General features: G+C 45.9%; 1 protein-coding gene across 1 annotated transcript in view; it reads right to left on the bottom strand.

Annotated features, from left to right (window-relative positions):
* FOXN3 (forkhead box N3) overlaps nucleotides 1-16072 on the bottom strand; it is a 223533-nt gene that overhangs the window by 28949 nt on the left and 178512 nt on the right. The window contains exon 5 of the mRNA XM_055303583.1: nucleotides 507-569. Coding sequence (XP_055159558.1) covers nucleotides 507-569 — 63 coding nt within the window. The remainder of the gene's footprint in view (nucleotides 1-506; nucleotides 570-16072) is intronic.

The following is a 16072-nucleotide window of genomic DNA, read 5'->3' as shown; positions in this document are numbered from 1 at the left end:
CCATTTCAAGGCCATCCCAAGCTCCTTACACCTACCTTGCTAACTCTCCTCTCTAGCTATAAAATGGTAGCCTGCTGTTGATGAGGTCCCAAAAGGGAAAGAAATTTCTAGAAATGGGCACTGCTCAGTTCCATAACTGTGAAACTGGCCCGACATAGCCTCTTCTAGCAGAAACCACAAACTCCCAGGAACTATTCCTGTGGGAGAAAGGAAGTTCTCTCCATGGGGACTCACTATGGGTCTGCTTCCCTTCCCCCAAGTCTTGAGCTCTGAGATCATATGAAAACTTTGTCATCTCAGAAACACACCTATGCATTCATTCATACATATGCATGGCTGCACGTTTGTTCGCATATGCATGTAATCATGCACTGAGGTAGTTCTGAAGTGATTCTATGAGGGAAGTTCTAGTTGAGCATTAGTTGTTCCTATGGCCTGGTATATAAATGAGAAGGTTAAGTTCACAAACTATGGTGCTGTAGGCTATAGAAATATCTACTCACAACCTGCTTGTATCTCAGGGGGAGTATTCAAAAGCATCATGGCACTGGCAGCATCAATGTCAGGATCTGGAAAAATCAACCAATAAATAACATTATTTACAACGGGGCTGGTGTGTGTGTGTGTTCTTCCCCCTGCAAGTTAGTTTATGAATGCAACAGAGAAAAAAAAAAAAAACCATCCAGGAACTAGACGAGCTATCCCAAAGGTGACTTTCTTCCAGTTTGGATTTGAGAGGAAGGCATTCTAGAACGAGATTTAAGGGGCAGATTGTAAGTTTTTCAGACAAAGCACGGTCCCTCCTCGTTTTGCGAATTTCACAGATCACACTGTATGTTCCTGTTAAGTTGGTGATCTGTGCCCCCCCGCAGCTCGCTACCCTGGCACAGCGGAGTAAGGCACTGGGGTGACGATGCGAAGTTCAGCTAAAGGAATCTTTGATGGACGGGGGAAGCTCAGAGTGCCAAGAAGAGACAGCCCTAAATATACCCACATCTAGTGTGATACAAACAAGACATCGGGTCATTTCCATCTGTCAGCAGGATGTGAATTGTGTTTTACGAGACTGTGTGTGCCCGCACACGGTGGCGGTAGAGGTGGTGAAGGCATTAAAGAAAATGTACTTGGAAATCTAAAGAAAAAAATTAAAGTCCCGATGTTGGGGGCACAATGTCTGCTTCCGCATCTATTACCGCTTTTAATATGCCCCCCCCCAAAAAAATTCCCATCACTTCGTTGCTGTAATTCTTAATAGGTTTCTGAATCCTTACTGATCCACCAGTTGACAGATGGCAGGTTATATAGAGACAGAGAAAAATATTATCCTTTTATAACTAAATTCATTTTCCTCCGAGAAACAGCAGCGCTGCTGCTATGGAAATGAAAGTTGCCATGGCAACAGTAAACAACCCCCAAGAATGGTCACTGAATAGGCTGAAAAGAACATCTGCCCCAGCGCAGCGTCCCAGCTGCCCTGGGGCGAAATGCGCTAATAGTGCGGTGAGGCCTCGTGACAGAAGCTGCTGCCTGTGCCCTGTCCAAATAAATGAAGTGTGCAATTGAAGTCGACATCAAAATGCTTGCCCTTGCAGATTACCACCTCTGTGTCCGCTAAACCCAATGACGAATGATGGGGGGAGGCATGGGGGACAGGGGCGCTCGCACTTGTCAGTTTTTGTACAAATTACACACCAAAAAATTCAATTTACTACTAATGGCTCCATGGCACTTTATTTTGGGTATTATGCTAGGAAATGACTTTTTTACTGTTTAAAAAAGTACATTTTTCATACTTTATATGTGCAGTTTAATTCCAAGGGAGTAATGTGATGCAGTATAAAGCCCCACAAGCGATTAATAATACGGATGACGCTGGTTCCAGAAGACAATGTCTCAAATACGGGAGGAGGTGGTGGTGGAGGAAAGGAGCTTTATTCTGTAGGCCTTTTTCGCTTTTGCCTGCAGGAGGCCTGTTACTTACGCTCTGTAAATGAGTGAAGGTTTATTTTAATAGTATATTGTATGAGAAGCAGGTAAATTAACTTATTTGGCAACTCCTGGGGTGAAATTCCTAAAACAGTCATTGCTCCCCACTGGTAGTAAAATATATATATATATCAGTTGAACTGAAAGATTTCAAGGTCCCACTCACAGCTCTGAGAGTTCCTGCTGCCCTGTGCCCTCCCCACACGGCCTGTTGCCAAGAGGCAGGGCTCAGACTTCTAGAAGATGCAGTGGAGGGACTGAGGCAGTCGCCTACTCCTTTTTTTTTTGAAAAGACCCCCTCCTCTCTTAGGGCTGAGAAAACACACCTGTCTCTTGGCCGAGTGAAGGTTCCTTACCATCTTCGAGAACACAAGTGTTGCTGGCTACCCAGGGCTGGCCTGGCTGGGTGGCCCCTGCCTCCCCAGGGGACTCTGACCCAGATTTTTCCTCAATGACCAGGAGGTTCGATGGGGACAGAACAAGGCGAAATCCAGAGGAAAGAAATCAGGAATCTTTTCCCATTTATTTTCCCAAAAATTAAAGTGGTTCTTTATTCTTCAAAAACACATGGGGACCATGGGAGGAAGGTGCAAAGGGCCATGGATAGACATAAGGAATGAAATGAGAAAAGAAAAGAAAGACAGCTTTTGAAGGAAAAAAGTACCATCAACACCCACATGGATTTCACAGAACCTAAGGGGTAACTTGGAAAGTGCTTCGGACCCACAAAACGTCACCCCGACTGCCACCCCCATCCCAGCTGGGCCAAATCAACACACCAACATGAACACAGGACAAGTTTAGGAGAAGTCTCCCAATCCATCCTTCTGCCCAATCAGACGTGCCACGTGGAGGCCTTTGCAGACAGACTCCCATGCCACCTTGGCCCTCCTGCTGGTCTCTGGGCATTTAGGGAAGGCGCCACACCCAGTTCTGTCGTGATCATTTCTACAGTGCCCTACCTTGCATCCCAATGGACCGGTTCCTGTGTAAGAGCGCAAACACATAGCCCTATAGGCAGAAGGCAATAGAGGGCAAGGCATGGGGGATGTCCTCCTCCTGACATCTCAGCAGTTGGAATTAGCAAACAGGCAAAGTGCAATGGTTTGAGAAAATGCATTCTACGTTCATCGTGTGCACACTGGCATCACGGTCATGCGACCCTTTCCCCAGGGGACACAGTGCGTGCCCTCTTCGGTGTCCGGTCTGATGAATTGTATACCAGGGGCACCACCACCAGGATGAAGACAGAGAGCACAAGATACAGATTTCCATCACCCCAAGGTTTCCTTGTGCCCATTCGCAGCCAGACCCCCACCCTTGTCCTGGGCAAGTCCTGGTTTGCATTCTCTCTCTCCCTGATGGAGTACCACAGTGGATTTCTTATTCCTTCCATTATTGAGCAGTATCCTGCTGTGTGGACAGAACTACACTTTATCTGTGCACCTGTAGATGGAAGATCCCAGAGTGGGATCGTCTAGAAGCAGCCCCTATGAGCTTCTGCATCTATCTTTTGTGAAAGTGTTTTCCCTTCCCTTGGGTAGCTGCTGGGAAGAGCATGTCTAACTCTACAGGGGACTGACGAACTCTCCTCCCAAGAGGCCGGACCATGTCTGAGAATTCCAGTTGTTTCACACTTTTGTCAATACTTGAAACTGTCAAGCTTGTAAAATTTTACCCATTCCCGTGGCTGTGTGGTGGTCGTTCACTGTGGTTTTAATGTTTATCTCCCTAATGACAGATGATGTTGAGCATCTCTTCATGAGCTAAGTGGCCCGTTGTGTATCTTCTTTGGTGAAAATTCTGTTCATGTCTATGCCCACTGCTCAGCTGGGTTGTTTAACCCAACTGTCAAGTTGTAAAGTTCCTTAAACATTCTGGATAGAAGTCCTTTGTGAGAGATATTCTTTTCCTCAATCCGTGGCTTATCTATTCAGTTTCTTAACAGCAGCTTTTAATAAGCAGAGCGTTACATTTTTATGAAGTCCAATTTATGAATTTCTTTTAAGACTCAGTTTTGTTCGTCCCTAAGAAATCTCTGCCTACCCCCAAGGTGCAAAGATTTCCCTCTTGAGCAGCTTCTTTTTCAGTCTCATGCATTGGTGTCACATTATCTGGGTTCCATACTCAGATTTACAGGTAAATGAGAATGGGAGTCATCAACCAGAACTTTCTTCATCCAGTAGGCTGGTTCAGCACAGACCTCCTAGAACTGTACAGATCAACACTGGAAGGCCCCACTTTGACTCCAGGTGCGTTGGGGCATACTAGGCAGCCCGAGGGAAGGTTTGATCAGCCACGTTTCTATGGAAAAAAAGGTCTCTCGGACCTGCTCCTAAACATCTGCCATGACTTCCTATTCATCACACTTCGACATCCTGTGTGTGCTTCAGAGCCGACAATCTGCAATCTCTTCAAAGAGATGCTCCCATGCTTCTGCATCTACCTATTACTGTCTAAGTTTTCTTCCCTCTTTAAACAAAATATTATGAAGACAGTGTGTGCTCACTGTAAGAAAAAATATATATCTGGTAGATATAATTTGAGAATTAAATGTCTTCCCCAAAGACCCATTCTCAGATTCACATTTCCTTCCTTCCTTCCTTCCTTCCTTCCTTCCTTCCTTCCTTCCTTCCTTCCATTCTCTTTCTTTAATTCATGAGACACACAAAGAGGGGCAGAGACACAGGCAGAGGGAGAAGCAGGCTCCCTGTGGGGAGCCCGATACGGGACTCGATCCCAGGACCCTGGGATCACGCCCCGAGCCAAAGGCAGATGCTCAACCGCTGAGCCACCCAGGTGCCCCCCAGATTCACATGTTCTTGTACAGACACCCAGAAATTGTCTAAAGTTGTCTATTAGGATACAGACATTTAGGTATGCTCACCAATGGTAGGTATTTATACTTACGCACATGTACCCATTCTTTAAAAAGGGGTTTATTTGAAAAATACTTTTCTTCAATTTTTCATTAGATAACACACCTTGGCAACCTTTCATATTCACATACATTATCTGAAGTTTTCCTGTGGTGACTTTTTTATGCATAAAAATATGCCACAATGTTAGTGCTGACAGTCTCTGTTCTTTAGGCTGCAGACTATGGGGAGAGCAAAAATAAAACATCTGTAACCTGTGCCCAGCACACTGCTGCTCCCTACAAATCCTGAGTCCCTGAGGACTCAGTCTTGACATGGCAATCCCCTCCTCCTTCCCTGTGTCCCCTTCCCTAAGAGGATGAAGCATGGCCCATCCCCTCCCTCCTCAGGCTGCTCACAACTCTTACTTCCTCAACCTCTCTCTCTCTGGGGGCCACCCCCATTTGCTACCTTAGGTAAACATGTTATTTTTTGTGGGTTTCCCTGAAAGATTACATTCTCTGTGGTCAGGAGAGACCAGTGGTGGCATACATCTCTAGGTATGAGAGAGGCTTTCTGATGCAAATTTTTGAACAGTGCGCTTTTGATCAAGGACACGGGCCTTGAGGTCATGGGGTCTTAGGAGTTTTTTGGCTGGAGAGGTTTTAGGCAACTAGGCAACTGTTTAGGAGCTAGGGGATGTTTCTGCTCTGGAAGCACGGCTGATGCTGAAGAATAAAAGGTCCAGAACTAGATGCAGGGGAGAGTGAGCAGTGGGTTGACGGCATAGGATTTTCCCTGGGTTTTCTTCCCCAAAATGGTTCAATCCACTTTATCAGCACAAGAAGAAGATATTTTGGGCAAGAACTCTTTTTAGGAATGAAGATCCACTTGGCAGGAGTATCCTTCATGTTGCCTCTCTGGGGAACTGAGCTGAGGGGTACAGGAGAATAAAGGAACATCCCCTCTATTTCTGAAAAGGAGAGTCTTCCAAAAATACCTGATTCAGCATCCTCATACAGAAACCCCAAATCATTTACCTCGGGTTAATTCAGTATAACATCAAGGCTGCCATCATGGATGCTTAGTAAAGTGATGACCATCCTTAAAACGGAGCCAGTCTCAAACCTGGATTAAAAAAAATTCCTCCTCTGCTCATGCTTCAGTAACAAATGTTACTTCTCCTCTGGACCAGTTCCCAGCATCCCATTTCAATTTTCATCTTTAATGCGGTTGTCTTATCACATTGCCTCTTCTCTGTGGTACAGCACTGAAAAAATGGTCACACATCTCAAAGATGCTTTCAAATCCTTTTCTCGTGAAGGTACATACAAAATTACATTATGCTACAGTGAGAGAAATAGGTAGCAAAGTTTCTAGAACCAATGGTTCAGCTTCTTGGATTAAAAACTATATAGGGGATCCCTGGGTGGCTCAGCGGTTTGGCGCCTGCCTTTGGCCCAGGGTATGATCCTGGAGACCGGGGATCGAGTCCCACGTCGGGCTCCCTGCATGGAGCCTGCTTCTCCCTCTGCCTGTGTCTCTGCCTCTCTCTCTCTCTCTGTCTCATGAATAAATAAACAAAATAACAAAACAAAAACAAAACTATGTATATTGCACTTCATTTTCCCAAAATGTAGAGACGGGTTTCTTTGGGGCACCGAGATGGGGGTATGGTGGGGTGGGAAGAGATCTTTTCTCTGTGAGTGTGATGGGAAAAGAACTGGTCAAGGAATGAGAATTCTTGGGGTCAAGTCGTGGGTAAGCTGCCAATTAACATGTAACTTTAATTTTGCTGGGACAGAGCACATTTCTTTTAAAATGGTGGGCGGTGGCTGCAGACTTGGGAGGGGACTTCACCTCATTCCATATAGTTCTGGCTCTGCCTCTAAAGCCCTCTGCCTTCCTTTTCCCTTTCTGGTTCATGGCTGCCAGAACTATGGACTCCGAGGGGCACCTCCCAAATGCTGTATTTGTTCCAATGCCCCTGGAGGAAGCTGACACTCTTCATAAGGCTAGGAGAATACCCTACTGTCTCTGGAAAGCCATGACCGGTCATTCTGGGCATGTGCAGGGTTCACTTTGAGCAATGCATCCAGCCTGGCATAGGGATCTTGTGGATCCCTAGGGTAGCTTCCTGTCTGCATTTACTCTCCTTCCTCTGGGACATAGGGAAGTGATGCCAGAGACAATCTATTTTAACAAACTAAGAATACAAAGGTGAGTTGGAAGCCCCTGGTTCAGTCCTCATGGCCATAGAGGGCTACAACATGTGAGTACCACCCCTAGCATGGCTGAACTGACTGATCTAACCAAATGATACCGAAATTCCGTATGGGAAGCCTGAGAATTATAATCAATGATTCTCCTAGAAATCATTTAATTGTCCATAGGTCTAATGGGTTTATTTCTACACTTTCTCCCATACCTGAAATGTTTTACAGGATGTTGACAGGTCTTTATATAACTGAATAAAAAAGATTCAAGAAGCATAAAGAAACCACCAAACAGTAGATGACACACATGTGGACATAAATCATGGGATATAAGGACATGACACTCAAACAAGTGCACACACTCAAGTGCCCATATTCTCTCATATTCTCCACTAGAAAGTGAGCCCTGCTACAGGAACCCCCTCTGCTCCTTGTATTCCCAGCACCTGGAACAGTGCCTGGAACATAGGGGTGCTAGATAAATTGCTGTTAAACAAACAAATGCATGGCTTATCCAACAGCTGTCTAAGGCTGCTGCTGCTGATGATTCCAGGGCATAGGCCTTTTTTTAAAAAGAAAGTTAGCACTTTTGTAAAAATTTATTTATTTTTAAGTAAGCTCTAGGTCCAATGTGGGGCTTGAACTAGTGACCCTGAGATCAAGAGTTGCATGCTTTACCAAGTGAGCCGGCCAGGCACCACAGTGCATAAACCTCTTGATGTGCAGTGGAATCCCCCTGGAACTTCAAAAAAGCAAATGTCAGGCCCCACCCCAGACGACACTGAGTTTTACAAAAATTCACCAGAGGAATCTGTTGTGTAGGAAAGGTGAAGAACCACCTTTGGTAGTAACAAATCAAGGGCATATGGATGCCATCCAAAGCAGTCCACTGAGGTGGACAAGTGCTCCCCAGAAATCTGTTATCATCTATAACATCACTAGGTCTCTTTGCTTTGAAATATCTTTACCCACTTTCTGCAACTCTGCACGAGTGACATATTTGAAAGTATCTGGTTAATCCATGAAAACGGAGAAAAAAATTACGCGGGATAACTTTTAGGGCCAAGAAGACAAGAAACAGATGAAAACAAATAAGCAAGCAAAAAAATAAAAATCCCAGCAAGGTATACATTTCCAGGGGGAATTCTGGATATGCCTAATTTCATTTATGCACACTCCATATGCTCTAAGTTAAGTGGTTCTCAATCAGGGATGGTTTTGTACTCCTTCCCTCCAAGGGCATATGGCTGTGTCTGGAGACATTTCTGATTATCATGACTGGGTAAGAGGGGAGGGTACCACCGGCACCTCGTGGGTAGAGCCCAGGGATGCTGCTCAACATTGTACAGTGTACAGGACAGCCCCCTACAATGAAGAATCACCCAGTCCAAAATGTGAACAGTGCTGAGATCGACAAACCCTATACTAAGCTTAAGGGTCCATGCACTGTGGTCAAGAAGAGCAGGTCTTTGAGTCAAAGGATCTTAAACAGTACACATCAAAGATAAATACATATGAAATTTACTTTGTTGTGGTGTCCCCCCCCCCCTTTTTTACAAAGTCCCCTAGGCCTAGGTTAAAAGAAAGGATATCTGTGTCCGTGGCTTTGAAACCACTGAAGTAGGGAGTGGCACTCTTTGGCCACTGTCGCAATCAATCAAGATAGCTCTAAGGTAGCAGCACAGGGTAGTGCTGTCAGAAGCAGTGAGGTCATTTACCACGAATATTTCACTTCCCTGTTGGCTGAAGATTCTTAAGAGGGTATTCACCATGGGTAGAAATGCAAAGATCTGAGGGGTTCCTACAGCCAGATAGGTGTGTGTGTGGGGGGAGTGGTACCACAAAGCCCAGTGGATAGTCTTCATGATAGATGGGATTTTAGGGAGTAAAAATCTCAAGCAAAGATTGACTCCAAGTGGTGACTTCAAAAATCATCTTTATGATGGAAGTTTGAACTAGAGAACACCAAGAGTGGCTCTTCTCCAAAAAACGGAGTCCAAGAAAACTCCAAAGCTTTGACACTCTGAAGAAATGAGGCAAGCTGAAAGTTACAATTAAGCCAGTTGAACCTAATCGTTGTTTTTGCAACAAAAGAGAATCTAAATCAAGCTGAGCGAGTAGATGAATAATCGATAAGTGCATTTTAGATATTATTAGGCTCCCATTCACACATCTTCCGACTCTTTCTCAGCTTAGAAGCAGTGGACTCTGAAGGAGGGTTGTACTGGCTCTGATGAGCAGCGTCACCATCAACTCTGCAAATCAGGAACCCATTTATCCAAGTGAGTTCCCTTTAAACTTGCGTAAATTGCCCATTTATTGCCCCTAATTCCATTTCACATGGAAGGGGATTCTAGGAAAAGGTTCTGGATGATAAGCCCAGAGTTCAGGGTGTACCCTGGGCTGGGAGTCAGACGACAAGGTCTCTCCTCTCAGATGCATCGGCTCTCGAGGTCTCAGATGCCCTATCTCTAATGTGGCATTAGGGTGGCTGAGCCAGGGACCGCCCCCCCCCCCCAAGGGCCATGGACTCTCTGAGTCCATCACTGTCACTGCTGCTTGAGAAGTAAAAGCTCACTGACACTCCATGGCAGATGCTTCCAGCTTGTTTTCTCCATGCAATGAGAAACACTTTAACTTGGACGTCTGCTAGGTTTCTCCATTCAAATGTCCCCTTTGCTTCTGCATTTCTGAAAGGTCTGTTGGTTCACTGCCTGTCTTTCCAAATCTATGCTTCCAAGCCCTTTCCTGGGGCACAGGAGGGTCCATCCCATCTCTCTGGCACTGCCACTCCAATACCTATTTTTAGCCAACACTCCAAGTTACCCTAACAATGCACATTTACCTTTTTAATGTCTTTGACCAGCTGGGGGAAGTTTTTCTAGCAGATACCTGGAAGCAAATGGAAAGGACTCACATGGATTCAGGGTGACAGTACAAACAGTCTAAAAAATTCTAGAAGTTGAAGACCAGGATAAAGGTGACAGGACACCCAGAACAGGGTATGACTTCTGACCCAAGAGTCATAACCATTTTTGAAGAGGCAAGGAAGGCATTCTGGTTTGGTTCTATTTGGCTCATTAAACTATGCTACAGAGGCCTGTCTGTGATGGGGTAAAAAAAAAAAAAATTTTTTTTTTTTTAACTTTTTGCAGGTGAATGAGAAACTGTAGGTTTCTTCGCAGGTGCCTTTTGCTTTGCACCTCATTCAGTTGTAAATCCACTTACTGTGTTCCCTGACTTTAGCGTCCCTGGGGATGCTGTAAGTGACAGGTAGGGGCAGAGGAGACATCTGAGGACATCCGGGGATTGGGTAAAGGGGATTCCGACGTGGGGAGGGAGGAGTACAGGGAATGAATGCTGAAGCCCTCTAGATTCTGGAACTGCTTTTCCTTTGAAAACCTCCTGCTTGGTCCTGGCTTCTTCAACCAGTGACAGAGCCAAAGCTCTCACGAGAGCCCTGAGAACTGAAAGTCCTGGCCACGCTGATGTCTCAGAAGAAGGATGTCAGAAGAGAAGCCAGTGACAGTACCAGGCTCCGGAGATCCCCAACACAGGAGCCAAAAGCCAGCAGGGAAATCAGAGCACTAGAGCACAGACAGGGCATACGACTGGCCAGGAGTGTTGGGGACCACCCAGGCATCTATCTTTAGTCCTTTTTCCCTCTCCACACTGTTGGCTCATCTTTCTCAACTGCCAATTCCCTCCAGCCTACAGGAAGATCAGTTCCTGCCCAGTCCCCACCCTGGAAGCCACTTCCTCCTCTAGTCAAGGTCATAGGGCTGCAGGCAACCCCAGCACACACTCTCCCACAGCTCCAGCTGTTCTCATGGCAGCCCAGCCCCCACCAGGCATCACAGTCTTGCTGATGCTGACAATTGAATATTTCCATTTGCATGGCATCTTCAATGAGGTCTGTCTTCAACTGGGTAGACGTGCAAAGCCTCTTTTTCCAGAAGCAAAGATAGAGTCTCTGAGTGACACTGGCAGGTGCAATAGTGAGAGTAAATATCACTCACAACCCTGACATCAGAATTCCAAGGTACAAATCAGCGGCTTGCCCGGCCTGCGGTTGGCTTCCTCCCTAATATCCAAGCCACAAAGAACTGGAGGGGCTAACTCTGAACACAAGGCCCACTTTGGGAATGTGTGTATTATGCTGACTCACAAGAATTTCAAAAGGGACCAGGGAAGCATTGGTTCTCCCAGTTCTGACAGTAGAGTGTCATCAGACAGATGTGTTAGAGCCAAACCTTACCCGTGCCTTCTGCACAAACGTCTACCATATAGAACCATACACCGCCCCGTGTATTGTGCTGGCACCTGTATGGGCTTACGCCACCAACAATTACTCATCTGAGATGATCTTGTCACTGAAGGGGTTTCCTGTGTTGAAATCAACTCCCTTACTTGAGAGCTCCTTCTCAAACACCTGGAAGGGGAGACCACCGCAACTCCACAGTTAACCCCACAGCAGTGACACTATGGTGTGGGTAAGTGGTGAGGCTCTCCATCTGGGAGTGACACCCAGAATTTCCTGTTACTACTCCCAAGACCAATCAGAGGCTCTTCTCAGAACCCATCTGCAGTCAGAGGACATGGATGGGTGTATAGGGAACAACAACAAATCATCTGTTTACAGCCCATCGAGTCATCAGTTACAGCATCCCAGGAGAGGGTGCCCCGAGAAACTGGAACCAGAGAATGCAGGATGGACAGAGGAATGTGCAGTTCCCCACCTGGATCCTTTGCATCTGCATGGTGGGGATGGGAGTTCAAGTTCACATGGCATAATAGCCCCCTTTGCTACAACTGATTTTCAAATGAAAGTTTAGTATGTTGTCTGGGGAGAAGCCCATCTATCCAAGGCCCAGGACAGCTCTCTCCACTGCTGTGCCCTGTGTCCATGGCAACAAGGGAGGCCAGTCCGCCAGGTGTGCGTGTGTCAGGAGACGGAGGGCAGCAGAACCAGAGCCCGATCCACAGTGCTGTGGGAGAAAACAGACAATGAGGCCCACCCATAGGAAGTGATACTCTGGGGAGGCCGAGTGTGATAGGGAGCTGGAGGGCAGGGCAGGATGGCCTTCAGGTTTTTCTCTAGCTAGTCAGGAGGTCCCTGTCCGTTCAGAGGACCCCAGAGCAGGAAGCTGATCAAGAGGGTGTCAGGGAGGCAGGGACTTCTGCATCTACCTTTAGATCTCAGAAAACAAACAGCTTTCTGGCCACCCCACTCCCAAACGAAAGTCAGAAGAAAACTAGTCACTACTAAAACTTAGTGACTTAAATCCTGCTTGGGCCTCTTATCAAGAGATCAGAAGGAAATACAGATACAAGCAGGCCCCCTTCCCTACATACACAAACATTCTCTCTCTACAATCATCTGTTGACACCTGCTGGCAAGGGGGTCCTTGAAAGCCATCTCTTTCTCCCTTAGAGACCTGAGCTTCAGGGACAAAGAGGAACCAAAGGAGGAGGAAGCACATTTCCCATGACAGACTTGTAGATCCTTATTCCTGCTTCAGTCCCTACGTGACACACCAAGGACCCTGGCACTGGTTTTGGGCAGCTGGAGGGTGGTCTTGATAGGGAACCATGTTGAATCCTGCCAGCCCATCCCCTTGGCTATTCTTGCAAAGTTAACTGCAGCTGCTGATTCTTAGGATTACTGGTCACTGAGCTTTGTCTGGGCCTTAGTTTTAATGCTTAGCCTTTTATGCTTTCTGGTCTAATCCTTTCCATCCCGCCCCCCAAATACATTAGAAAAAAAAAGATTAAAGCAAATCTGGTGCTTGTTTTTTTTTTTTTAACCTTTGTGTAGTTCTCTGAAACATTTATTCAGAAACAACCTACATTATAAAATAAATCGGTTGAAAAATAAAAAATAAAGCACCAACAAAGTACTTGTTTCCTTTAGTCTACATGGCAACTTTTCCTGATGTCTGTCTTAAACCTGGCTCCTGGGATGTACTGAACCTTTTAGGGGTTGCAGATTAAGTGGGTACACTGAAGAGGCTGTAATAATATAACGGTTATCATTCTGTTTTCACTGAATAGTGCATACTCAGTTGCATACAAGGACACATGGGCACCATCCATCCATTGTTGAGAACAAAAAATATCATTGAACTGATAATCAGCAATTCCTTTCAGATCCAGTTCAATGTGGACATATAGGTTCAAGATTAAGGCTGTAAGTAAAGGCATCCTGACCATAAAAGGATTACGCTTTCCACACAACAAAACTTAAGCATAACATGGTGCTACTGGAAGAGTAATGAGGAGGAGCCCAGCCTGCCCCAATCCTGAAGGAGATCCCAATCTTCTATACAGGTAGAAGAGCCCTGAACTCAAACAGTTCATAGGTAAGGAGGCTGGGAATGATTAGCTTGCGTTTAAAATTTAGTCTAACCATAAAGCAATGAGCCGATTTTCTGGTGGGTGAATGGGAAATCTGTTCTGAAGACAATTCCCAGAAAAGTCTCTGGAACAGTTTTTGGGAATGGCTGCAACTCTGAAACGAGTATTGGGGTTGTAAGGAGTCTATTTTGAAGGATCTCCCTTTCTGTGGGGTGGAGTGGGGGATGTGTTTGATTAAAAAAAAAAAAAGACCTCCTTACTTTTCAGCCCATAGTATAAGTGGTTAAAAACACCTAGTACATAAAAATACTAACTGAGGGCACCTGGGTGGCTCAGTGGTTGAGCGCCTGCCTTTGGCTTGGGTTGTGATCCCAGGGTCCTGGGATCAAATCCCACATCGGGCTCCCTGAAGAGAGCCTGTTTCTCCCTCTGCCTTTCTCATGAATAGATTAAAAAATCTTAAAAAAAAATAATGAATGTAATGTGGGATAAAGTAGGCCCAAGTGCTGAGGGCAAGAGCTTGCTCAAGGAAGCGTCTTTTAAAAGAGGTGAGTTCAGGCCAAACCTGATGTCCTCTTGCAGATGCTATGTATTCATTCCAGAGCTACAAACGCTAAGCCAAATAAAGGTTTTCAGTTTGTGTCTGGGGCATATCTATTTCTGAAAAACAACAACAAAAAAAATCCGAGAGAGATGACAATCACCAGACAATATGATTAACAGACCTGGGTAGACTCTAGAGGTAAAAGTGACAAAAGGTGACGGTGTGGTGGGGGAAGGTCTGTTCCCACTGGGGCTGCAGCGAGGACAAAACCATCTGGAGACAGCTCTGCAGGCCAGCCCAGCAAGCTGGTGGATCAGGTTACTTCGCGATAGCAACGGAGTACATTCTCTTAGCATGAAAGGCATATTTCATCTTTCAAGAGGAAAAAAGTTACAGCAAGGATTATGCAAAGCAAAACTGCACAAAGGCAATAGCAAGACAGAAAAGGGAAAGTCGATCAGCTGCCACCAAGCCAGCACCTGGGGCTCTCTCACCCTTTCAAGATTCTTCTAGGAAGAGGTTCAGCATATTTTCACGAAGCCTGCATCCTGTCTAGGAGTCTGCCTCAGAGTGGCCACTGCCCTTTCAAAGTAAGGGTTTTGGGGAGGGTTGAGGAGCGGGGAAATCAAACCGATGATCTGCTTTTTAAGCATATCCAGTTTTTCGCAGTTCATATTCTGCAGAAGCCCGAAAAGCCTATTTGTGCAAGCTCTGACCACCGAGACTCTTGGTGATGGGCATTCGGTCTACCCTGATAGGCCAAGCGGGCAGAAGCAGAGCCAGTGCCACCAGCCTGCTGTCCCCCCAAAGTGACCACTGCTCCCAAGAACGTGTGTGTGCAGTGAGGCAAGACGGTGCAGGACACAGAGAGACAGACAGAAGAGACACTGCAGAAATCTGGGCTTTGGTTTTCATTATGATGGAGAGAAATTGCTGAGAGGTCTGTGTCCCTCCCCTTCCCTGGTATTTATTTCTCACTCTGCTTCTCCTAGGTAAGGAAAAGAACTTGTTTTTAAAAGGTGCTTGCTTTTTTACACAGAAATGCTCTTCACAGAGCCAATCTCACCTAAGATTGAACTCACATATTCAACACAGTAATCTTTGAAAGTTATTTTTTCATGCAGCCTGCTGTATTCTACACATCAATGATAGAATTGATGGCAAAATGGAATGAATGAACTAAAAATAAGTAGTGTATCCCCCTTCTGAGCAATGCTCTTCTGAGAGCACCTACCTGTTGCCTCCTGGCAAAGAAGGCTCCAAATCACTTCTAAGACTTATCTGGTACACTAATAACCAGGTGGGGGGTCCTGGGGTGCTGGGAGAAGCATGGCTGGCTGTGCCTGCGTGTGTGTGGGCACGCGGTACATGGCACCGCCAAATATTAACTCCGCCACGAAGCATCCTCCACAAACCTCCACAATGGTCTCTCCCTTCCCAGACACCCAGAGCTCTTCTCACTGTGACCGGCAACCTGCCTTGGGTTATCTTCTAATCATTTCTTGTCCGTACATAGCGTCTTCTCAAAGAGATGACCTCCCTTGTCAGTGGGGACACTCTTAACCCTCTCTGTAGTCCCTGTGGGAGATTAGAGATCGTTCACCTTCTGGAACAGCATCTCTCTTCTAACAAGCCTGCCTTATTTCCATTCTGGTAAAAGGGAGGAATTCTTCTTGTCACTGAATTCTTAGTTTAAGAAGGATGATCGCTCGCTTCAAGAGCAGAAGGTGTGCTGGGGGCCAGAGCCGGCCAGCCCACACATTCTACACAGTGAGCCACAACTCCAGGTATTTGAATAGGATGAAGAGCTGGGAAGAACCTCTTTTTGCTTGTTGGACTGCCACAGAGGGTCAGCAAAGTATAAAGATGGTGACTCTATGAGGTTGTCAAGACCTGATCAAGAGCTTGCCTCAATCAAGGGTCTTCTGGTCCTCAAGAAATGGACTTTTAAGGATGTCTCATTCATTACTAGAACTGATTAGTTTCTAGGCTCTGCTACTTCTAGAACCTATCATATGATCAGCCACAAAGGCCTCCTTTGTGGTTAGCTCAGGCTTAATATTTCCATATACTGTGGTCTAGCCTGTAACACGGACTTGAAAAGCCAAAGA

This window comes from Nyctereutes procyonoides, unplaced genomic scaffold, assembly GCF_905146905.1.
Source record: "Nyctereutes procyonoides isolate TBG_1078 unplaced genomic scaffold, NYPRO_anot_genome, whole genome shotgun sequence".
Taxonomy (NCBI): domain Eukaryota; kingdom Metazoa; phylum Chordata; class Mammalia; order Carnivora; family Canidae; genus Nyctereutes; species Nyctereutes procyonoides.
This window is presented reverse-complemented; position numbering and strand designations above follow the sequence as displayed.